We start from the raw sequence: 25,743 nt of genomic DNA, 5'->3' as shown, positions 1-25,743 counted from the left end.
CCCTTAAATCAACATCACGAGGACACCCGTTTAAAATGGTATCGCCCAAACTACGGCGACAGTTTAGGGATTGACCATCAAAAATGATATATTTTTCATATTCTCTGGGTTATGATGGGAAATGTTTTCTTATTAGAAAACGTGTTTTGTTTTTTGTTTTATTTTTCACCTTAGGTTCCACAAATATGCAGCAACTTTACCAAACAGCTCAAGAGCAAAGCTCCAATTTTCAACAATTCCAGTTTGTACTGATCAAATCAACCAATCAGAATGGGCAAGAAAAAAAAAAAACACTGCCTAGCGGGCTCACTGATAGACAAACACGCAAAAAAATAAATAAATAAATAAATAATTGTGTCAGTTAATCATCATCATCTACCAAGGTAAGTTTTTCTTTTATGACTCATTCAAATACAGCATTGTGTACAGGTCGTACAATGTCGGCAGAATATATTTGTTTACCAACAAGTTCTAGTTCTAGCTAAATGCTTTACACGTGCTAAAATATCAGTTAGTTGCCAGGACACTTGACCAACATGATATTGTTTTTTACATGACCATTTAACAGCTTTTTACATTGGTTACCAAATATTTGTCAGCTAATTGCAGCAAAAGGTTACTGATATGAAACAAAATCTCAACTAAACCAGTGTCTGTCGTCCATCCCTCTTTTCTTTATATTTTACTTCCAATAAGCTTAAAAAGGTCTTTCAAAGTGTTTATTTGGTTGCTTTTGCATTCAGTTTCAATTTAGTCATTTAACCTGATAATTTTCAGATGATTTTTTTTAACCTATGAATGATGAGAATGATGAAGAGGTGAAAACAGCAAAAAAACAATTTGAAACTAGATCTTTAGACACTTTGTTATTTGCACTCCAGTAATTTATAACACGTATAATAACATGTAATTTGGTCCCATTTATGAAAAAAAAATCCAAAATACAGATATAACACAGTTTTACAGGAATAAAATAGCATTTTTGGAAAAGAGCTATTAGCTGAAAATTTAGCATTGCTTAGCATAGCTCAGCATGGTGTGCTTGCAGTCTTAAAAAAAATGATACTGAAAAATAGAGAACAGAAGAAGAAGTGGAAGGGTGACTGTCAAAAAAGCCATTCTTAAGACAAGAAAGGTTTGCCAAATTACATAATAACTGGACTGTGACAGTAAAAGCATACCTGGATAGAAAAACACAATGCAACACTAGCAGTCATGGATTGGCCTCCCCAAAGGCTGGACTTGGACATTATCGAAGCAGCATCTTGACAGGGAAGGGAACAAAAAGGGAGAAAAATACAAAGACAAGCTTTGAATGTCCTTTAGGAAGCCTGTTCGTGAAAATAACCTTTTTTCTTTTTCAATTTTGCTTATATACCGTTTTTCCATTCATGTTTAGACACGTTTCAGTAAATCGCTGCAGCCATTACCTATTTTCCAAGAAAAATACAAAGAAATAAGGTGTGGCTCAAGACCTGATTTTCACAGTACTGTATATCTTACTGTAAACCACACGCTATACTTCAAACCCCCGATTTGCATAATGCAAAGCTGAACACTGAGGCTAAATAGAGAAGTGGTTCATAAACTCCAGGAACTGGTTGAGTCATCTCTTCTGAGGGCTTGACTAAACAGTCACCAGTCATATTTTACTAAAGTGCAATATCTCTAGAATCTAGCGAAAGTAGATCTAAGAGGTGCCAATGCGGCAATGGTTTCCTCATAGAAGCAACTCTCATTTCATTTTCGTAATGTGTTACCTTCTTCTGTTTACCCCAGGAACTTGCACAAACACGTGATTTACGATTGAACCAGTGCCTCTCAGAATGAATCAAATGAAGACAGATGAGAAATATCAGCTGCATGTTGACCAGCAAAAGAGCTTCAAACAGAACAGTAAGCATGCCGTGATCACACAGTTTACAAATCACTACCACACTCCAGCTAAACAACATTACCATCACATGAGTTCAGTACAATTAGAGCAGGTAATTTGAACCTGTGACTCATCACAAACTGCTAGTAATGGGCCTTTTTACTATCCCAGATGGGCTTTTTCAAAGAGCTCCTGCCACGTTGATGCCTAATAAGGTAGAGAACCTGCCATCTATGGCTATGACTAGGACACAAACACTCCAGTCTCCATTAAGCACTTTTCATCAGTGCTGTGGAGGGATCCAGAATTGGGCACAGCACCCCTATACTGTGTTTTTCTTACCAGGTAACCTCTTATTTCCAGACTCATGTGTGTGTCTTTGAAGTGTCAAAAGCAGTGACGGGATGGTGCTGCTTCGTCTGGATTCCTGCAGTTTTTTACATTTCTGTTATGACAAGAAACAGATTTTAAAGAGCGGGAATGTTCCTGCTGCAACTGATGAACAAAGCAGTGATGCATTAAACCTCAACTTTTCTTTTTTAACAGGCACTCCGGTCAACTTCCAAATCAGTACACAGAACCTGACATCAATTGCCACGGCCAGCACACGCACACCTAGTCCTCCACCAGAAACCTGTGAGTACAGCAGAGATGCTCTGAATGATATGCTATCACTTCTAGGTAGCAGCTGATTGCCATTGCGCTGCTGCTGAGTTGCTACACTGGGTGACTAAGAACTGTAGAAGCAAAAACAGGCATTTCCTACACGAACTGTATAAATGCTACAAGACAATATTAAGCTCCAGGAAAACCACACACTGTTTGTTATAGTCAATATAACTGACTATAACTATAACTATTGTATGTAGTTACCATCTATGAGACACATCAGAATTGACTATCTGATAATATTGTATGCTTGTCTGTTGGTAAACTTGCATACTCTATGGTCACTAAGGATTGGGAGCATAAACTCAACAGGAACGTGTTTACTGGGGAAGCCAAATGAAGTTGCCCCATCACCTTTTCTATAACCAGCCTTTGTAACTGGCATTATCTACACTTTTCAGAGTGAGGGAAGCTACCTTCTTCACTCAGTTTTATATCTTCCATCCATCTATTCATTTTCTGACACTTATCCTGGTCCAGGTAGGAAGAGCAAGAGTCAGAAATCCTTCTCCCCACCTCCTCCAGCTCTTCTGGGGAGACCAAGGCTTTCCTAAGCCAGCTGAGGAATGTAATCTCCCAAGCATGTCCTGGCTCTGCCCCCATGCCTCATCCCACTACGATGGCTGGAAAACCTCACGTAGATTGTGGCTAGGAAGCATCTCAGTAAGATGTTGAACCACCATAACTGCCTTCTTTCAGTGTGGACGAGTAGCAGCTCTACTCTGAGTTCCTCAAAAATGACCGAGCTGCTATTGCTGAGCCCGGCCACTCTCCTGAGGAAATTTCCACTGTTTGTATCTGTGATCTCATTCTTTTGATCACTAGCCACAACTCGTCACCATAGGCAAGGGCTGGAATGCAGACCAACCTGTATCTCGACAGCTTTGCTTTCATGCTTAGCTCTCTGTTCACCACAGGTGGAGCATCCGCACTACTGCAGACACCTCGCCAGTCCATCAACTGACCAATCAGGTTGTCTGAGTATTCAGTTAGCATTAGCCAAGAAGTTAACTAATGCTATAAAAACTATCACAAGCAAACCAACATGAGTCACCAAAATTGGCTAGCAGAAAACTGAATTTGATAATACAATTGTAATGTTGTATCATTTAATAAAGAAAACACTTGAAATCCTTACCATTTGTTTCAGAAGAGAGTTTTATATAAACAGCTTTTTTTTCCATTTTCCACCACATTCCAAAGCTATCACACAGCAACGTGATTGGTCAGTTTCCATGTTGATACTGGACCAGCATTATTATGATGATGCAGGAACAACACCATCAAGAGAAAATCAGATAGAAATCCTCTCAGTGTGTGTGTGTGTGTGTTTATATTTACATTTTTATCTTAAATCACCTAAAAGATAGACGAGATTAAAAGTCTAGCAGATAGGTTTCATTATTCATAGTCTATATTTGGACTCCATACCAACTTATACAGTATTCAAAGTTTCAACCTATTTCTCCAATTCTCTATTCACTCTTTATTCTCCGCGCTACTGATGACTTACCACCGTGCAAAATTTGTGATGATCTTGAAATATGATGCATTTCTAAAAGAGCATAGAAAGAAAGAACGAACTCCACCTTGACCCAAAGCATGTTTATTTACATCTCTCTGTGTGTTAATCGCATAATGATCCAAAGTTGGACAGTGTAAAAGTCCATTTATAATACTTAACACTTTAGCTTTCACTTCTGTCAGTGTGTGTTTTTACAGTGAGGTTGCAAATTCAACCTAAGTCAAGGATCTAAGTGCTTCCTCTGCCAGTAACTCCCCGCCTACTCAAATGACTGAGAAAGTAACTAGGAAATTTGGGAGAAATACACACGCACAGACGTCATCAAGCTTTTACATCATTCCAATTACTTAGATCATACCTCTGTGATGCCTGCAGGGGGAGCCAACTCCTTTAGCTTGGGGTATGGAAGTTGCTGTGGCAGAAGGACGAGAGCTATTTATATTTGTTCAATCAATAACTTTATCGATATCAGTGGCCTGTCTATTTACTGTGTAGATCTAATTTGAATAAAAGTACAAATGTGAATATTTGACACCACATAAGAGTTCCTATCACACACTGGTGACTTTTTGTTCTGCTCTGAGAAAGCAGGTTTTCAGTATTGCAATAATACTCTGTGCCTTCAGCTGCCTGTTTGCTTCGGAGCTGAAGAGGCACTTCAGTCTAGCTGATGAAAAAATTCCTCTCCAAAGACAAACAGCAGAGCCCCTGACTCATAGCGCTGTGTCGGGAGAGAGCAAACCATACTGTTGACATCAGGAGGCCAGTGATGTCATGGTGATGTCAATGCCTCTAATTGTAAATTGCACACACACAGCTCCACTGTTGGCCGTGGTAATGTTTCAGTGAGAGAGAAGACTCTGAAAGGAGCAGTTTCTTTTGGAAAAGCTGGGAGTGTATACAGTATGGCTGTGACTGGGGATGAGACAGAAACAGGTATGTCTCTTTTATTACCAGATCTTTGTGAGAGTGCGTTTTCAGATTGTTGTTTTGTTGGACTGTCTCTTTAAGAGTGAGATTTGTGAGTTTATGGTGAGTGGGAAAATTCACAGTTAAAATAAGTTAGGAGCTTTTAGACTGGAAAAAACTGAGATTATTGTGATGCTCGCTTTTCTCTTCTTAATATATTTTCAGTCAGTTTTTCCCCAAACCAGCTCAGTAAATCTCAGTAACTTCCTCAAAATAACATAGCAAGTAGGGTCCTCCGAAAAAAGTAGCAGATGATCTGAAAGAAATAGAGATTATCCTCGTTTTCCGTGGTCAGCTCAACAAGCTTTGTCCGGTAGGAAACATTTTCACAGGCTCTGCTTGTGTCTGTCTGTTTCTCTCGCTCTCTCTCTCTTTGTGAAATGCTTCAGCGCTCTGCCCACTCAGAGCACATAGCAGCAGTGGCTGACGTCACTGCTTTTCCTGGAACAGGCCCCCAGCAGCGACATGTACATGCACCCAATGAATAAGATGCACATTGACATCAGCTGCCAGCCACACAGTGATTACATACGTCTCTTTTCGCAGTTCCAACATATCACAGAATTAATGAGTCCTACTGGTGCTGACCAGTGAACAGAAGGAGAAGTGGACAGGAATGGCACCATCTCTCAATGTCTATTTCTCTCACAGCATCACAAGCTGGCTTGATTCGATAAGATTTTGTCAGAATACGTGCAACCGAGTCACTCATGCTCTAATTATTTCTGTTTCTTATTATAGCTTTAAGCATCATGCTGGGTGAGCGTGTGATAAAACCATTTAAAATCTGAATTCTGTGTAATGGGAACTTGCAGTTACAACGAGTTCCAGGATTATTCAGGCTGTGTGCTTTATTTTTGTCGATCGTTAAATTAAAATGAATAGATAGCATGTTGATGTTGAATAAAAATGTGAAGATTAGATTAGGATTTTTGATTTGAAAGAGGCTGTTCCACAAAACACTTTTCACACTACCAATTTTAACTCTTTACCCCTTTGAATGACTGCTGGTCTTTACTGACATATACTGAGGTGTCAAAACTCATCATTAAGGGTACAGGGGAGGTCGTGAAATGCTGTCTTAATGTGGAAAAGAGTTAGAGATGTTGCTTGTTACTGGATCTCTAACTCCAGTAGCTGTGATAGCAACTGTAGCTACTCAACCAACTGCAACAAAAGTGTTCCGGCTTTTGATTTAATAATTTAAGCAAGCAAAAAATTTACGTGACATAACAGCTGACTCCTGCCTTCAGTGAATGTCATCATTCATGAGTACAGCCTTACTGCGTCGCCTTACTGCGTCCATAGGAATTAAGATGGTAAGTAGCAGCGAGCTGCTGCTAATCAAATGATGTGATAGTCAGATAAAGTCAGGGAACGATTACGTAAAGTTATTGCTGCTAAAAGTGATTCTGCAAAGCTACTCAATCATGTGGCATACTGAACTTTTATTTTACATGAAAAGCTGCAAAATACAGTTTCATTAATAAACATTCTGTCTATTAAGGATGTAAACTATTAGCCTAAAACGTATGACCAAATCCCTGAGTCTGATGTGTTGTTTTGCGTCTCCCTAGGCACCCCTGGTGACCTGACTGGCTGCCAGCTGCGTAATCCCACTTCCAGCCTCCCTCAGGGTGTCGCAGGGCCCAGTGCTCACAGCTCCCAGAAACTTATAGAGGATGCCTTACAGAAGAGGGAGCTGCGCTTGATGAAGAACAGGTATAAAGGAGTGCTTACATTCATTTTCTTGGACAATATAACCCAGATAACAGGGCATTCGTGCCAACACAGTAACAACAACAATTTAAATAATCCAGTGTCAGCTGGATAGATTCAAAGTATATCCTTGGGGAATATATCTTATCTCATTTCTGCTGTGTCTGTTGTATAATATACAATCATCTGCATGATAATACACGACATGTCCGTGTAATAATACGTTTTATAGCACATCATTAGTTCACCACATAATTCTCCTTCATCCACACTCTTTATCTTCTAATTCTTATTTGTCCTCACGTTACCTTCTCTGTATCCCGTGTTTGGTGTGTGGAGTGAATTGTCTCACATGGAGGTTAAAATGTCAAATTTTGTGCGTATATACGCGTTTATGTGGATAATAGTGATTTGCCGGTGAGCAAACGGAGTATTCGCCATTCTCCATTGTGTATGCTTGCTGTAAACAGCTGTTTTCAACGCCAGCTTTTCTTGGTTGTCTTTTTTCCTGCGTTTTTTCCCTACACTGTGATTTTACTATGATCGGGTATTTATCAGTGAATCATTGTTTACTTTGTAAGATCCTCCTTTGGTTGACTGTGATGTAAAAGACCTAGCCTGGAGGTTTTTGAATGGTAACGCCTTCATAAAGATAATCATCTTAACCTTTAGTGGTAGGCTTTTTGTATGTGTTGTTCTCAGATTAACAGCTTTAATGAGTCCTCTGTTGTCCACTGCTTCCAGGGAAGCTGCCCGTGAGTGTCGGCGGAAGAAGAAGGAATATGTCAGGTGCCTTGAGAATCGCGTGGCCGTGCTGGAAAATCAAAATAAGACTCTGATAGAAGAGCTTAGAGCCTTAAAAGACATCTATCGTCACAAAGTGGAGTGATGGGGAATCGGGATTGTGTGGACTGTGTCGGTTTGTTTCTCCACTCCAACGAACACACACCCTTGTAGTTGCTGATTAAATGTGTTTACACAGTGATGTCAGTGTTTCAGGCTCTGAATTATCCATGCACCAGCAGCAGCTGAAATAAGCAGCTTGTTTCAGGAGATATCAGTGAGTATTTGTGAGCCAGGCTTCTAGAGGAAGTAGGCCCTATGTGGATCAGAATGTCCAACAGCGGAGGTTAAACCTGAACGTGACAGCAATGCCTTTGCGTTACCTTAACCGCATTGCGTTTTACATTCCTTTACAATATTATGATGTGGCTCTGTTCAAATACTCCATTAATTGGTTGTCTTTATGATGGCTTTGTTTGGAGGACTGTTCAGGGAGAAAAATGCTGCCAGAAGCCAAATTTTCAAACATCAGGGTTCATGTGATCTTCAGGGCTTCACAAAGTTTGTGCTTTTTAAAAATGTTGTTTGATTTTAGAAGGTCCGATGCCTCTAATCAGTGGCATTATTATTTATTTGGGCAGGTTTTGCCTCACATTGTTCTATACTTTTTGGGATATCGCAGCATAGTTCAGTGTATGTTTAGAAAAAGTATCTGTTTTTGAAGCATTTGTATTAACTTGCCGTTTCTTTTTTTTGTTCCACCCTTTGCATCTGTATCTGTGATTGAATTTAACACTCCAGTCGTGAGACAGTTGCTCATTTGTTTTTAATGACATGTTAGCTGCTGGATTCTTGGTGTTTGATTTCTCCTCTGGAGCGCGTTAAGAATCGTCAGAACCCATGTGAAGGCCTTTTGGAATGTTTTCACTTCAATAAAATTCTCATTCGGCCTCTGTGTGTCTTTCTTCTCACATGCAGTAAATGTTAAAGACCTGCATATGACTTTAAACTAGTCAACAGGAGTTCATTTGCTATTAGTTTGGGCTAGAGAGATAAGACGAAAGGCCTCACAGACCTTATAAGCTAAAGTTCCATTAAAGCAGATGCTGCCACGCTGAGTCGCAGCCTTGGGTTTCTGCTTGGAACATGACGTTCCGTCCTTCAGCTGATGGTGATGGCTCACCTTGATACTGGGACTGTCACTGATAAAGCACAGTCATTTCCCTTCTTTTGTTGCATTTTTGCAGGTGACAGACATTTCCTGGAAGAGCTGCACTTTTAATGGACGGATGGAAGATTAGAGAGTGCTTTTAAGCACATTTTCCTAAACCACAACCAGTGGAACACACAGATGTGCCAACGGAAAGGAAATATTTGCCTGCTCTCTTTAGTAACGATATTCTCATGCTTAGCAAATTCAGAAATTGTTGCTCTAAAAAGGAAAATATTAAGAATCTGTGCTTGATATTTAACCAGCTTACAGGATGGAAGGGAAAAAAAGGGACTCGTGGATAGCAATGAGGGATCTTACTTGTGCAGTGCTTGTGTCACTCCTATGTGTAATCTGCTGCAGAGACCTAGTAACAAAGCAACAAAGGAAAGAATCCAGTATCACTGAGACCAGCCTTGCACCTGGGCCTATTGTGAAACCTTATTCCGTTCCAGTCTCTAAACACTTCCATCGTCAGAGAGAAAAGAATCCACTATTTGGGAACAGGATAATACAGCTGCTTTGAGTTTAAATGCTGCATTTGCATACCTGACCTATGCTATCAGATCAAATGCTTTGTGCGGGTACATCTTGCATCCTAATTAAACATACCATGGGCTTTATTGTTATTATTCCTGCTATGAATGCTTCCAGACTGTATTCATAGAATAGAAAAAGCACAGAACAATCTGTAATCTTGGTATTTGATGGGGAGGGGGGAAGATCAAATTACAAAATACATGTTTTAAAAATTTAAATAAGCTCGTCATAAAATGCAGTGCAGGTACAGTACCAGCAGGCTGCACTACAGCTTCATGCCTGGTTGTCTCAGTCTATATAATCCAGCAAACAGGATTTTTTTTCTCATTTTTCCAACCTCAGTTTACAAATACACATTGTCGTACATTTGAAGAAACGTGCTGATTGAACTGGCTATTATTCTTCAGGGCTTTCATTTTGTTTGCATTCCTAAACTACAGCCGGAAAAAAATCCAGTTAATACTACAAAGATAATCCGTATTTGATTTTTTCACATGCAAAGGAAAGCCCCGTATGGATTTGCCGGTCATTAGTCAAGATCAAGTAATTTACTGTACACAAACACGGGTGTGGACAGGCGTCCGTGTTTGTGCCCATAACAAACCAGGGAAACAGCACCGTTCATTCACCTTTTCAAGCAAAATTAACTGCTTTCTATTTTTAGTTTACAGATACACCAACAACTGCATAAAAATGTCGGTTAAAAAGGGGGAAAAGAAACGTAGCGTCATTACGTTGTATTACATTCCTTAGTTTCTTTGGTTGTATGTAGACTGTATTATAATTGAGCATTTATTACACGGTTGTAACTACCCACTTGAACCGGAACCTTTTCCATCACAACCACAGCGCAGTGGGGTTTTTTTAAGATATGTTTATGAGCGGCAAGGAGCGTGGATTTTTTAAATAAGAGTAATATTCTTTGTAATTTATATGTTGAGTTAGAAATGTTTTTTAAAAAAGCAACTTTGAATAAAAATCAAACCGCACTTCTACCTCGGGAGTTACTTTTATCCCTCAATTTCTTTATAATCACAAATACTTTCTTTTCGGGCCATTAAAGGCCCCTAATTCGAAAGTGCTTAAGCAACTTTGGTTGTCGAAAATCTGACTGTACTTGTAGTACCTGAAAGCAACACGGCAGCGGATGTAGCAGCAGCAGCAGTCTACAGTACTCTGGCAACCATGTAGCGCTGAGAGCAAAAACATCTTCCTCTCCGACCAGCTCAAGTGCTATGTTCTTATATCCGTGTCGTTATAAAGTAACAGTCCTCGGAAAATGTGTCTCTGAGAGTAAACGCACCCTCGGAGAGGAATTACAGGGCGAGGGAGTCGACAGCGATACCGAAGCCTGCTATCCAGAGGCACTACCTCCCCTCGCCTGGAGGTTTGGAAGTGGACATTTAGCTGCTTTTCTGTTTCATTACCCTACCTTGGCGGGTTCTTTTCTTTTTCTGTTTTTTTCTAGTAGCTCTCAATGGCTCCATTTGTTTAACTAACCGTGCCGTGGACGCGAGAGAAGGGCGTGTAACGCAAATTGTACCAGGGGAAAGCTCGTTTGCACCGGGTCCCGTCTCCGCGTTACCGCCCCGTTTTTTCCACTTGTAGTAAGGCTAGCAGCAACAGCAGGGAGAAAGCCTGCCGGGTGGAGTTGGGCTTGAGGAATACAACCGAAAGCTGCTTTCACAAACATGGGCAATACAACCTCCTGCTGCGTGTCGTCGAGCCCCAAACACCGGAGAAGCAACCACTCTAGGCTGGAGCCCTACCGGCCCGAGCCTGAACTGAGTCGCGAAGACACGGGTTGCAACCTCCAGCACATCAGCGACAGAGAAAATCTAGATGGTAAGATGCAGACTGGCTTCTTTATGGCATTTAAATAAAATAAGAAACTACAAGTTTTTTCCCTCTAGATATTATTGATATTATTTTTTATAATAGTGTTGCAAATCGTTTAGTATTTCATATATATTGTGATTTATTACTCCAGCATGCTCACGCTTCTGCAGAAATAGGCGATTTAGCAGGTAATGCGACCTTGCAATGTCTGTGCGAAGGACCCACCCACCCATAATACCAATAACTGCGGTAACCGTGAGCTTCATCTCCATTGGACTCCTAGCTTGTTGTAAATCTGCCATATTTGATGTTTCCAAGCTTGGATGGGTGCAACATAAGGATAACTTTCCTTCAAAAAAAAAGAACAATTTCACTGATCCCTTTAATTCCTATGACACTCCACCATAGAAAAACAACAGAGGGCAGGTTGAATGAGTCCGATGTCTTCAAGGTGGACCTCTGTCTTGTACGATTTTTTTGTTAAGCATCTGCATGTGAAAGAAAGCATAAGGTAGGGCAGTTTGAGTGTGGGTTGCTGTTCTGGTGGGAGGTGATGGTGATGGACAGGGTGTCCACTCACTTCCCTTTTAAGTAGGAGATGTGTAATCAGTTTAAACTCTCATTAAAACCAGCACATTCACACTCTCTCACACACACACAGATAAAAGCCAAGTGACACTGCTTTTGGCCTCTAAACATTAACACAGCTGTTGGAGACAAGTAGCATTTGAGTAGCAGTAGTATTTCAGTATGACTGAAACAAATGTATTTAATTTCAGTGATCTTAATCCGATTCGAGCCAGGCTTTAAGTGTCCCTGTTTGTGTATCCTTGACAATCAAAGAAACCCTGCAGAAACTCTAAGGAAATGCGAGGGAGAGGGAGTGAATGGGGGGAAAGGAAGTCATCCCAGCATGCCATAGCAGTAAGGAAATTACCAGTAATGCTTGAAGAGATGTGCAGTAGCTGTGAAACATTAGCAGGAACCAGCCCCAATGCTGGTTGCTGAAGCAGACTTATCGCAATTTCTCAACCGTAGCAGTTTTTTGTTTGGCCCCCTCCAAGCACCACCACTGCCAAAGCTACAGTGTACTGCTCTCAGTCTAATGCCTTTTTCCAGACAGGAGATGTGTACTATTGCTGGCTGTTGTAGTTTACCATTCAGTTAATGTTAATGACTGAGAGAGTCACAGTACGTGTCTAATATTTCCTACGCACATGACATTGTGCAATACGAGTTTTCTTACTAAAACATGGTGGAAAGACCGAAATATGTTAATTTTTGTTTCTCTTTCAGTGCTATTTATGACTTTCTCCGAAGTGGTTGCATTTTTTTGTGAGCTGCACAACTCGTACTGTAATTAGGGGTGTGCAGTCATACCCCTTCCTGTCTGTTAATGTGTAAAGCAACACAAACTTTACAAGGTCTGACCTGTTATGGTTGATGTCATGAGTGTTACAGACAAGACAAGTGACAAGGGTGCACATTCGAACATGAAGCCGACCCACTCAGATGCAAATGTGCATGTCTGAAAGAGGGGCTCACATGATGTGCTTTGAATACAAGCTATGAACTATTTCTTCAGCAGCTTTCTAAATAATGGATCAGTCGTGGAGTGGGTTATGTGAGTGTTGACCTGTGTGGCTTTTAATAAGCATTTGGTTGTTTACACTGCAAAGGATTTCTTTGTTGCTAACCACTGATATTGATATTTCTGATGTGGGTTTGGATACCAACAGGCTAAGCAAAGTAGCGCAGATATCCTTTCTACCTAGTTCTTTCAGGTCCTCCTGGGGATTCAAAGGCATTCCAAGGAGGGGCCTGCCTGGGCCTCCCGTTGCCTCATCTGGACCTACAGATCTCCCGTGGTTGAGGCTGTGTCTGATGAGGAGCGCCAGTTGTGAGATGGGCTTCACGGTTAAAAAAACCCTTTAGTCACAGCCCGGCTCCTGATTACACAGCCCTGTGCCTCAGTCCTGCTCCACCTTGTTTATTTTCCATGTGTTTACTGGGTTTTGAGGTAAACTCAGTTCAGCCCACTTTTAAACAGACAAGTTTATTATTCAAATCTAGTAGATGTGTGATATATGTAAAGTCAGATCAGTAGTAGTAGTGATAATTGCTGTTATCAAGCAGTCACACCTCTCATTATGGTTATAACACTTTCACAAGAAGTTGTGTGAGGTCAGTCCTAATAAAGAGCAGATATAAATCTGCCCAGACAGCTTTCAAGGGAAACACATGTTTGGCAGCTTGTACCTGCAGTTTGATTTCATCAGTCAGTGACCACGGCATTCTAACAGGAGTACAAGTATAAGAAGTACAGTGAGTATGACAAATCAAGCATTTAAACATAGTTACCGTCAGATGCTACCATAAACCATTACTTGGATAAATAAATGCTTTTGGTTGTTTAGACCTATTTAGACCTTCAGCAGATAGATTATTAATTGAAGTAAACTGTAAAATTATAGCAATACTAAGCTAATAGTAGTTAAAAGTTAGAGTTTCAAAGACTGTTTTATTTCACAGAGTCACTGGACAAGAGCTGAAAGTAACCAACAAATCCAGAAACAAAGCTCAGCATTGTGCTGTTTACAATTGATAGGAAGTGGGACACAAGAGCAGACTCCATGCTGGTTATTTGTGTTTGTCCCAGGCTGTTTACACTAGTGATTAGGTAGTGACCCTTTCACCCTCTCACTGGAACTCTAATAGCATTCAATAGGCACAGGACTCATCTGTGTATCCTGCAAAGGATCACAGCTTTGTCCAGGGAAACAGATACTGAGGGTTAGGGCTGGGCCATATCATACTGTTCACGGTAATACCGGTGTAATTTTGGGCAACGATAGGAAAATGAAATATTGCAATAGAATATGGGTAAAACGTGCATGCGCAGTGCCTATGTTTACATACGCACATGGTGGCGACGCAGAATGAGAAGAGCGAAAGTGGATCGTTAAATGAAACGGATGAACCAGAATTGGTTTGTAAAAATGCTGCAACTTCAGTGGTGTGGAACTGGTTTAGCTTTCGTCTGTCAGATACACAACAAAGCACTATTTTTGGTCGAGCATGCTAGCGGGCCGTCGTTATTACCGTGTTGTTTGGAAAATACGGCACACTTAAAATCAATCCTTTTTATTTTTCTGAAAATCGACAGTGTCCCTTATAATCCCGTGTGCCTTATGTATGAATTCTAGTTGTGTTTACTGACCTCGAAACGATTTTATGTGGTACACGGTGCTCGAAAATCTGTCAAATGTTTTAGTACGACTTTGCTAAGCTACGAAGCCGCACCGCTTGATGGATTGTCGGAGCATTAAGGCTATCGTAGGCAGGCGCCTCGCGGAGTGATACGTACTGTGCTTCAACATAATATTACCGTATTGTGTGTGTATAACCTCTTTTTAAGTTTTGTGGATGTTATACATGGTTATGCTGAGGATATGTCGGCCAATTTCCACTGGAAATGCCTTTTGGTGAAACTGTCAGCAAGGAATTTGCACTGTTAAATTTTTATCTAACTTTAATGCACATAAAAAACAGCTGCTTGTTTAAGTGAAAATACATTGATGGGGTTTTTTGCACTAATAAAGTTGTGGAGTTGTAAAGTATTTTGTCTAGTGTCAATTATATCGTCAGTTATATCGTTATCGCAAATTTTCAAATGTATATCATGATAAATATTTTTGGTCATATCGCCCTGCTCTACTGAGGGTCATCAAGCCCAAGCCAGAGAGAAGTGTGTGGTAGTGTGTGTGTGTGTGTGTATATATATATATATATACGTTCAATATAATATGATTTTATCTGTACAAAGTGCATCTCTGCCCGTTTGTGTTGTGTATTTATTTACGTTACCCTGGCTACACAGAGCTTGTGATTTATTTAAAAAAAAAAAAAAAAACTGCTGACAGTGGTGACAACACATGACCACACTCTCGTGTGTTTGTGTGTGCAAACAAACCACCTCAGTGCACATCTTACTTAAAAGTATGAGAGGCTCAGTTGCTGGGTTTTTGTAATCATACTGTATAGACTACAGTCTATGTTCAGTCTGTCCTGTTATGGCTGTTTTGCAGATTATGTATAGCAATGCCCATGCAGAGATTTGTCAGGGTCAAGTTCATAATCTGTAATAGAAATTTAAGCAGCTGGTTCCAAATGAGAGGATATTGCTGTTAAAATACTCGTGCTTTCTCTATGATGTTGTTAGACTGGTGGCCTGTGTGGTTACTGAGCAGATTACACAGTCGAGATGGTTTCTATTTTAGATGCATTTGATATAAAAAATTCACGAGTAGTTATATAAAGATGTGTTTCTAAAAATCTGTAAAAGGTGGCTTTTTCAATTCAGCAGTGGTGTGTGTGTGTATAAAGGCTTTATTAGCATGAATAAACACCATAAATATATATATTTTTAAATACCTTGAGTTTGTCTGTCATCACACACATTTCCACAGGTAATATTTCTGAATATTTATTTATTTATTTTTAATTAAGAATGTGAGCGTATGAGTTTCTCCTCTCTTCTCAATGGAAAATCATGTTACTTGCTGAGAGATAGATTTTTAAAAACTATTCCTAACACTTTCTCCCTGTAGAAGAAAATGAGAGGGAAACTGAGGACATGATTGGAACAGTGATAATGATTAGACCTCTATGTGCTTCTTTACTTTCATTGCTGCGCAGAATATAGAGCGGGATCTCCAAATCAACAGCAGCTCTATTTTTAGCCTAATTTGATCAGAGACCTCTGTAATGTTGAACCGCAGCTCAGCAGCACCAAGTAACAGTAAAACTAAACCTCTTGCTCTCTCTTAAAATTCAAAGAAATGTGAAAGGTGATTAAACAGATGGATCCCTCGCCCTGTTTGGATTTTACTTACCACAGACATCTGTAAATGAGCAATGGCTTCAGGCTCAGCATTTGTCCATCTCATCAGTGTTAAAGTTAGTTATTTCTGGAGCATGCACACACACACACACACATACTGATGAGTCTTGCTTGCAGGCTAATTGAAATCTGGACATGGATTATTCATGCCTGGTTGATGAGCCCGGGGAGTCTCCTAACTATGATTTCCAGACAAGTTGACCTACATCTATGGTGTATGATACTATTTTATTTTGAGTGTGTGTGAGGTGAAAATATTCCTAATAATCAGATTTTTTTTATGTCTTTTTTAAGTCTATAGATGTTAGATTTACTTTAAGTAGGGATTTTACCCATACCCATGTGAACTAGGGCTGTTCGATATAACAATATATATCGGATGACGATATGAAAACGTCTATCGTTTCATTTTACGCTATCGTTTGTTTCGTGGTGTCACAAAATAAACTGTTTACGGCAATATTTTTTTCATTATTTTGATGGTCACTGTAGTGGCTATATTAATTTCCTAAAGTTCTCTCTTTCTCTTATGTTTAATATAACCACACTACAGACGGACAAGCGCTTGTTTTTATGCGTTGTCGTTAGCAACAATGACGGTAAAACCACCTCGTGTCCGCTTGTTTATTTTCCACATAAACCTTTCACAATAAAGCTCAAGATCCTGTTGAGACTTTTCAAAATAAACTGAATCACATGAAAGATGCAGAGTATTTACGGATGAGAAGCAAAAAAGAGCCGTCAGGTGCTAAAAAATAAACCTTAGACTCAAACGTTAGAACAGGCTTTTCCCCGCAGCACGCCGTGTAATAAATACTCACAAAGAAAACGGCGGCCGTCACAACCTATGTCTAAAAATGTATCGTTTCATGCATCAGTTAAAACACTCGACTCCAGGTACGCGACGCCCAGCTGGAAACACTTCACGCAAGTCGAGCTGCCCGACATTCACAGAATTTACAGAAAATGTTACATTTTTGTGATTTATATCGTTATCGGACGATAGATGTCTTAATATCGGGATATGAGATTTTGGTCATATCGCACAGCCCTAATGTGAACCATGCCAAGTGCAGAATTGCAGAAATTCATATTTGAAAATTGACATAATTAAAAACTACACGTCAAAGACTTAAGATAGAATACTGTGCAAATCAAATCTTGAGCCAACCTGTCGCAGAGCTTTGCTGGATGTTTTTATGTTTCTCGAGGATGTGACTTCTAATGCTGTTCATGTGCTGTAGATATTTATCTGTCAGCCATAAAAGGCTGAGAGGTAATGTCATCACCCCGCTGGATGGGCACGTGGTTGGTGTGGACACCCAAGTTTGTGACAACGCAGCAACGTAGCTGCCACTTCTTCTTTTGTCCTCTGCAGTGCAGTATCCTCAAATTTTTTTTAAGGACACACTGCACATCATGCTGAGATAGGCCACATTTTCATCTCTATGGGAATCACCCACTGTCTTATCTTTGGCATTTTTCATACATTCAACTGAGAAATAAGGACGAAGTGATGTGTTTTTGTGACAGGCTGCTAAAAACAGAGTGGCTAAAGAAAAGAGACAGAATTTAAAATTTTGTAAGATTTTTGTAACTCGTCCCTTGAGTTAGATAGCCGTTGGATGATTGAATGATTCACAGGTCAGTTTTAACTGACTTAACAATTAGTTGTTGTTGTTTTTTTTCAAGTGGGGATGAATATCTCTGACAAGTTGATTTGTTCACATTTGCATATCTTAATTTTTAAGAGAAATGTGTTTTTTGACTTTGTACACTATATGCATATTGCACCATTTCCTTTTTCAGTATTTGTCTGTGATGCATTTTTCTGTGTTTTAACAAAAGGGCAACAAAGGACAATTTAAGTCAACCTAAAATGATTTGTTTTAATTTTTACATGGCCTTACTGAGGTGATTTTTTTTTTGGGTAATGTGCTTGAAAAGCTTGAAAAATGGCCCTTCAAATTGCTTAAAAAGTGCTTGAATTTGACCCTGAAAAATGCGTATGAACCCTGATTATAAAACAACCTCTGAATCCTTCACTGTAGGAATCTACAAAATTTTGTACTTTGGCTTAAAAACTAAAATAAAATAAAAAAAAATCAACCCAAATGCCAGATTTGCAGTCCCTGGAAGTAGGTTAATCTTCTTCTTAATTAAAGAAAAACATTGTGTGGAATATCTTTTTCTTTTTTACTCACAAACCAGACACATTGACCTGTCTGACCATTCAGCTAAAGAGGATATAATGGTGGATGGTGTAGCAGGTTTTTGACATCTCTCCCACTCCCTTGTTATTAAACAGAAAAAACAAAATTACCTGATGAAAGAACAAATAAAATAACTACGCAGTCTTTTAGTTAACTAAAAAAAGAACAGACAGTGGCCGATAGGCTGTGTGTGACTCTCACTTTGTCTTGTTTTGTTAAACTCACCTTTTAAATTCTGTAGCACCAGTGCTGTCACTGTTGCCTTCTCCACCCATATTGAAAGTGGTTTCTCATGCAAACTGGGTGGGTTGTTAAAATGCACTTTAGTAAATGTAGGACATTAACAAAAGTTGAAGTGCAGAAAGTAGGTTCAGCAGTGATTTCAGGAGTGGGATGCATAATAAAGAGTGTGAAAGGGGCTGCTGTTGACAGTGAGTTTGGAGCAGCTAAGGGGCATTGTTGTCCACGATGCAGAGCGGTCGGATGTAATGCGGTCACAGGTGTGAGAGTTTTACAGCTACTTTGAATGTGGATTAGTCTGTTAGTCCATTTCCATTGTGGTAGCTGGAAAATCAGTGTTCAAGCTGAACCTTTGATTTTCCATGTGTCTAAATGATATGTCTGCATGAGGTGTTAGTCATCCAGGTCATGGTGGTCTAAGGAGCTCGTAAAGAAAGTGACTGGACTTGTTGTTTATGTTCAGCATATTTGGATCATGTAAATAATATACACAAGTTCATTTGGCAAAGAAAAGGAAAAAATGCTACACAAAATAAAGCAAAATATATTTCAATGTCACGTCATCTGTTCTGATTCAGTTACATATCGAAAAGGAATGCTGATTTAATCTGACCCCTTCACCATAAGTTAATATTTGTCAGTTAATATTTATTTAGCTTCCTTACTGATATAAACTGCAGATCCACCATATTTTTGATTGCCAGCACTTTAGCTTCCTCCGGCGATCGGTTTAGTTTAATTAATATTTTACGATTTATCATTTAAGTACTTTACATTACCTGGTTCATCCTGGAATATTGTTCCAGGTCTGCAACCTTACTCTTACTCTCTGGGTGTGCAATCTTTTTTTCTTTCTCTGCATTTTGGATGCAGAGGAGCTTTACCTCCTCCACAATATCAAGGATGCTTTTCTGCTGTAACCTGACAGTAGAAATTTCCTCCATTAGAAGTCAACAGACTTTATATTCATCTTTGGACCCATGTTAGCCACATAGCAACTCTCAAACAGGAAGCCTTTAAACAGTTAAGTGTTCAAAATCTTCTTGATCTTCACATATAGCTCAGAAAAAACACACAAATTGACTTAAGATGTGCAACATTCATGCCAGCACCACAATGACTGACTAACTTCCCTTTGACTTGACAGGTTTGCATTTTCCTTACTTTTAAACACCATGTTCTGTCACCATCATTGAACAGAGGGAGTGGCTTACAATACCGACTGTCTGCCCCCTAAAATGCAGTTTTGAGATCCCTTCCCAGGCGCCTCAACCTCCACTCACATCTACGGGTGGCCTTAACAGGTCACATGATAGGGTGAAGCAAGGTGTTATAATGGTTTCCCTTGGAAGTCTCTGGTGATAATGACCCACTCCTTTTCACAAGTTGACTCGTGTGATGAGGCGTATGATCTGTGACCCTCTCAAGGGAAAATCCCCACTAGGGTTTAAGTACCTGGAAGTCTCAGATGAGGCTAAAACATCTTCATGAGACTTAAAGTCCAGTCGCTTTCTTTCCAAGCTCCTTAGACTGTGTCTAAAAGAGTTCAACTAGATGGAGGGTTAGGTATTAGGCTTATTTTGAAATTTACAGTGAGACCAAAGCCAGTGGAACTTGAAAATGTGTTAAACTATGTTGTCTTCATTACTGTTCCCCACTCCTTACCAAACTGATTCCTTACAGCAAGCATCAATATTGAGTAATTCTCATCTTCTATGATGAGTAGCTCTCACATTTCATCACATTCTTATTGTACAATGCAACATTTTAAGTAATTAAGTCCAACAGCAATCTCTGGAATGAGCTGATCACATGCTCCGAACTTGAGAAAAACAGACCAGTGATGTTTAATTATTAATAGCAACTAAAAGCCAAAGTTGATTAAAATAATTATCCCAAATCCACACTGTATGATAGCACTCTGTTTGAAGTTTTTCATATACACTGATTGTCTTGTTAACAACAAAGAGTCCATCTCATTTGGAATAATCACTGTTAGAATCCAGTTTTAGCATTCATCCATTTTCATTTCTCAAGTGAAACTTTAATATGACATTTCTCATGAAATATATGCCACAGTGAGTCAGTAATTGGCAGTGTAAATAATATTTTGCTACCTCTTAAAGTCGTTTTATGCCGGTTGTTTAATGTCAGTATTGATTTCTGTGTAACTCTGATAAAATATTGCAATATTTGCAATTCCCCTAATCACCAGTCAGCACAGTTACAAACTGAAACTGGTTTAGTCCAATGCAACATGCAGCACGCAGCTACATTTGGTCATTCTCGCTGTTTTGTTTAGGTGATGGTGCTGTTTGGGTGGACTGTGCATTAGGCAGCACACAGAACGAGCACTCGCTAGTGTGATTTCATCTCTCTGTTACCTGGGGTTTTCTCACATTGGTGCAAATTGTCACAGTCAGACTTCACACAGCTTTGTACTTGGGAACCGGCATGTAAAAGGCCGTGTTCATCTGTGTTGTAGTGTCTGTTTTTTGACTGTCTCTCGGGAGGAATTGTGTAGTGTTGTGTTCGTTACTTGTGTTTAGGCACGCTGCTGCACTAACAGGAAAGCCTCAGCTTTTCAGATGGGAGCCAGACGTGAAATTTGCTTTTGATGAAGCAAAGAAGCTGCATCAGCTGTTGAGTGGCTATTGTTAGTAGGGATGGTTTGAATCATGTCTGCTTAAGACACTGACAATTACAGCCTCCAAGAAACTGTTCATTTGCTTGACAACTTCTTGTTTTTGCGGGCACAAGCCAGTGATTTCCCTAAAGGAATAACAAATCATTTCAGAGGGACTTAATTTCCATTTTAGAAACAAATTAACTGATTCACAGATTGTTAATGAAAATCCAATTGTCTGTGACAATCTCATTCTGGTGTCCCGATTGGCTTGATTTGGCTTTCGTGTGGGAAGATACATTTACTGTCCACAAATGAACTAGTCACTGCAGTCTCCAGAGAGATTCACATCGTAATGGCTTTCTGCCAGTTCTGATGAAGGGAAGGGAGGGAGCAAGCCTCTGGATCTCCGATAAGGAGCACTCATTAAAATACGAGAACGTGTCTTCACGGATCACGCTGGATTTTCAGTGCTGCTGTAGTTATCATATGTACTGTCATATGTCTTATGAAATCATTTGAGGTATTTGTTTAGTCGGTTAAATACGGTTAGATTCAAAGGTCATATTACCTAACTCTGGTTTCCCCTGGACTTTCCTTCTTTACCAGATATAGGAAAAAGAAAAAAGTTCCTTGCTTAATTTCACAAGTGCACTTTAATTAACAAAAAGTATGTAATTTCTTAAAATTACCACCAACATTTTGTAAGTGTAAAAATTATGTGTGGTTTGGAGTAGTTTGTTTGAGCCTGACGTTAATCATATTGATCATAACTAATGGAAAGAAAAAAAAGTGACAAAGGCAAATGCCAGATGTGTATATGAAATGTCATCATTTATAAAGGCCAGTGGGCAGAAGACGTGTTAAAATAGCACTCATGGTTCAACCATGTGCACGCAGAGTTTTAAATAGGTCTGCTCAAAGGCAGCCCTGATGCTCCACTGGGCCTGAATATTTTGATCTGACCAACCTGGTATGGCTTGAGAGAAAAATAAACTCAACAGTTAAAGCAATTTTGGCTTTAAATGCTGTGTTTTTTGTTTTTTTCCCTTTCATTGTGTTCTGTCAAAATGTTAAGCAGGGGCTTTTGGGAGAGGGCTGGGTAGTGAGGCGTGGGAATGCCGGTAACCTTTGTGATCCAGGTCTTCATTCTGTAGACTGGAGTGTATTCCACACATCCAGCTTGTCAAGAGTGTGTGGCTCTTGCAAGCAGGATGACCAAACAAAATGTAGATGATCTCTGTAGATCCCTACCAGTTATTTTGAATGTTAGAATCAGAATCAGCTTGAATAATGCTGTGTGTCTGCTTGCTTGGTGTAACTTCTGCTTTTACCATGCAGCGACATTAGATGTGGTGTTTCGGGTTCTTAAGAGATCTTTTGGGGATAGCTGTCAACAGGCCACTTGAATTATTAGAAAAGCTGTGAAGACAAAGCAGGAGTGTCTGTTTGTGTTGATTTAAAGAAGAGAACATCAACAGCAAGTTTCTTTACATCATTTTTTATATTCTATAATTAAAAAAAAGGCCTAAAATTAACAACTGAGACCATAAACTCACTGGAAAAGCTGCTCACTTAAGAATAAATTAGGATTTTTTTCTCTACTTTTAAATGTACAGTTGAACTTGTTTTTGCAAACAGGGGTTGCCTGCTGCACCTACCAAAAGTCAGTCAATTGGTATGTTTCTCCAGGTAATACCTTGAAAAGTCAAGCACTATAGTGCTAAAAATGGCTATGTCTGCCAAATGAGTCCTGGAGTTACCTCAAGACTTGAGAACGTCTCATAAGGTTTATTAAAACGAAGTATTGCTAAAGATGAAAAAACAAAACAAACTCCAGAGAAAACTGTGTACATTATGCTATTTCTTTTAACAAAGGTGAGTTTCTAAAAGCCCTCAAACCTTTTTTAGTCTCACTCTATCGAAGTGCTTCTGTAGCACAAAAAGTAATAACAGGACAGGACAAGGCATATGTACATGGTTTAACACAGGTGTGTCAAAGTCGTTTTACATCGTGGGCAACAAATAGCTCACTTTGATCTTAAGGTTAACTGTAAGAAGAACTGTTTAACTTAAAAAAAATCTTTGCACTCCCTCAGATTTTCCATCTTTGCCAGGCCGATTGTGGCCCACAGGTCTTATGTTTAACACCTCTGATTAAACGCTTTTATAAAGGAGAAAATCAGCCTGCTTTTTTCCAGTTTTAACCAGCCGCATGACTGAAAGGGAATCCAAGCAGGAGGAAATACACAAATTCAGATGTTTGTTCATCTAACATTAGATCAGCCTTCCAGCTGTGTTGTGTATACACGTGCTGTATAAATAAATTGATTTTCCTGACTTCAACACCTGCTGCTGTTGTTAGATGTTCTTTATGAGGCATTAAAAAAAAGCGACCCCCTTGGTTCATTTCACAAGTTAAATTGGTCAACCTCCTCTGCAGGTTAATACAGTATTACATATTCCACATCAATCTCAAAATAAATACCCATCTTTGTAAATAAAGTGAGAACTTGTAAAAACTAGAAGTTGCGAGTGAAAACACATTTGCTAAATTATTCACCGAGGCAAGACTCAAATTGAGAAACAGGAAGAGCTGTCAGTATCAGCAGATTTTTCTCTTGCATCATCTGTCTAGCTCATACTTTCACATCAGTGTAGTCAGTATAGCATATTATTTTCACACACCTTCTTGAGAACTAAAAGTAGGTGTTCATGTGACTTGACAGTAAGAGTAATTGCAGTCAGATGATGCTGCCCTATGGCGGAAACGTGACGTGGGATCATTCTGAGGGTAGAGTAATGAATGAAGCTGTTGTTGATTGTGGTGACCCTCGTGGAATCGGGGCTGATTTGCCCAGATAAGCTGCGCTCGCAGCCATCACATCATCAGATGGGACCAGTGGAGTTGTTGGTGTCGGGTGAGCAGGTGTGGAGGTAATTACATGCTGCTGATTGGCTTTTGGAAACCGAGCTTGGCTGCCAGCATGCTGCCAACACCTGACAGGCAACACAGTCGACAATATACCGCTCAGACGCGAGTTATGGGTCATTGCAGTGGGGTGGTTCAGCTAATTTGACGTCTGCTCATTTTCATTTTTGCTTATTTATTTTATCACCCATTTTCTAAACTGCTTCTTCCGTTCATGATTCCCTGTCACGGCACACATGCGAGTGTTTACCACTAACTTTGTGCATCACTGGAAAGCCATAGTTACTCTGCTGTGTTTGTTTTGGTTGCATGCATGTGTACAAATGTCGTACGTGGGTATGTGTGGATTTTGATTCCAACATGTTCCAGCGTGCATGCGCGTTATGGAAATGTCAGCACGGGCGGAGTGTGACGGAGCTTGGCACAGATGGCCTTCCTGTCATCCCCGGCTCCTTCCACAGCTTGACACTAGATAAAGCTCACAGAGAGAAGGAGAGAGAGACAGTGGCTTGGATTAGTTGAAAGGCATAGAGCATTGGGGCTAACGCATCACACTTGAGCAGCTTTCACAGGTCCAGCAAACACAGGCCAAAAGCATATCCGCATTATTGTTACATCTCAAATCAGCATCATTGTGCTTTTAGAATAAAAGAGCAAGATAAGTACTAGCTGCTCAGTTGTTTCCTTCCACTGTCTTAATTCCTTGTTCCTAAATTGACATACATGCTTAGAACCCCACTAGCATTACAGTGCAGTATCATATTTCCCAGATTGTCCATTCAGATAGTTTTTCCTAGTTTGTCTATACTGAGAGAGGAACTTTAGCTTGGATTGCTTTTTCAAATCTGCATCATGTCCCCCCAGACTGCTGTATATTTAGACTGCTTCAGTCCTGTTACCACTAATTGGCCATATCTGTCCTATGTGTCAGCAGAGATGGTGCTTCAGTACAGCCACACCTCTGATCTCTGTGTGTGTGTTTATGTCTGCTTATAAAGATTATGTTAATCCTCTACTATTGTTTCTATTTCCTTATTTGTTGGTTCTTTACTGTCAGCCCTTTGTGTGTGATTTCTTTCCTACTATTTCATCAACTACTGACTTCAGACTAATGCAATTAGGAATTATCATTGATTTTTTTTTTTTCTTCGGGTGTTAAATTTGCCCCTCTTTCCCAAAACACCTAGTTAAACTGAACTTATGAGATGCAACTGCTGTTTTTCTGTGGATGCAGCAGGCATATGAAGTTTGCATTGCACTCAAAGGTGATGCTGTGGATCTCATACTGCGGATTTCATCCTGTGTTGCACTGTATCACCGCATCAGCAAGCAGTGTAATACTCAGCAGCAATTAGTACAGTATAAGCAGGTGGTAAAGGCAAAGAGATAGATAGGAAGGGAAGAAAAAGGCAGCAAGCCCGCCTGTCTGTCTTTGCCTTTGATGGGCCTGCCTCTACCATCTGAATCGTTTCAAGCTAGTGTTGCCTAGTTACAGCGAGCAGAGGATGCAAAGGTTGGGAGGGGAAAGAAAGAGGGAGGGAGGGTTTATAGCGCTCAGCTGGGTGCAGAGTAAATGAGTCCCCTCCCTGCCCATTGTTCCCTTCAACCCCTAATGTCCCTCATGTGCTTGTATATCTCACTCGCACTTGTTATTCCTTTTACATACACAGAGAACAAACACACTGAAAAACAAAAATAA

The 25,743-nt window shown here is 39.9% G+C and overlaps 2 protein-coding genes across 10 annotated transcripts in view; both read left to right on the top strand.

Annotated features, from left to right (window-relative positions):
* The first annotated feature begins 64 nt into the window (after nt 1-64).
* Nucleotides 65-8,491, top strand: LOC100708638 (cAMP-responsive element modulator). Of its 3 annotated transcripts, XM_013274415.3 has the most exons (6): nt 65-383; nt 1,780-1,896; nt 2,048-2,221; nt 2,423-2,512; nt 6,617-6,761; nt 7,503-8,491. In XM_013274415.3, the coding sequence occupies exons 2-6, from the start codon at nt 1,827-1,829 to the stop codon at nt 7,645-7,647; spliced, it is 624 nt and encodes a 207-aa protein (XP_013129869.1). In that variant the 5' UTR covers nt 65-383; nt 1,780-1,826; the 3' UTR covers nt 7,648-8,491. The 3 variants fall into 3 exon arrangements, with proteins under 3 accessions (XP_013129869.1, XP_005471720.1, XP_003450284.1); XM_005471663.4 differs by lacking the exon at nt 2,048-2,221 and having other exon boundaries at nt 86-383; XM_003450236.5 differs by lacking the exons at nt 65-383; nt 1,780-1,896; nt 2,048-2,221; nt 2,423-2,512 and adding an exon at nt 4,788-5,006.
* ccny (cyclin Y) overlaps nt 6,635-25,743 on the top strand; it is a 42,168-nt gene continuing 23,059 nt past the window's right edge. For 4 of the 7 annotated variants that reach the window (XM_003450234.5, XM_003450235.5, XM_005471665.4 and 1 more), the window contains exon 1: nt 10,411-11,136. In XM_003450234.5, the coding sequence (XP_003450282.1) occupies nt 10,983-11,136 (154 nt within the window). In that variant the 5' untranslated portion in view covers nt 10,411-10,982. Of the gene's footprint in view, nt 6,762-10,410; nt 11,137-25,743 lie in introns of those variants that run through there. The other 3 variants (XM_025910177.1, XM_025910176.1, XM_025910175.1) reach the window with 1 other exon arrangement.

Source organism: Oreochromis niloticus, linkage group LG9 (genome assembly GCF_001858045.2).
Source record: "Oreochromis niloticus isolate F11D_XX linkage group LG9, O_niloticus_UMD_NMBU, whole genome shotgun sequence".
Lineage (NCBI taxonomy): Eukaryota > Metazoa > Chordata > Actinopteri > Cichliformes > Cichlidae > Oreochromis > Oreochromis niloticus.
This window is presented reverse-complemented; position numbering and strand designations above follow the sequence as displayed.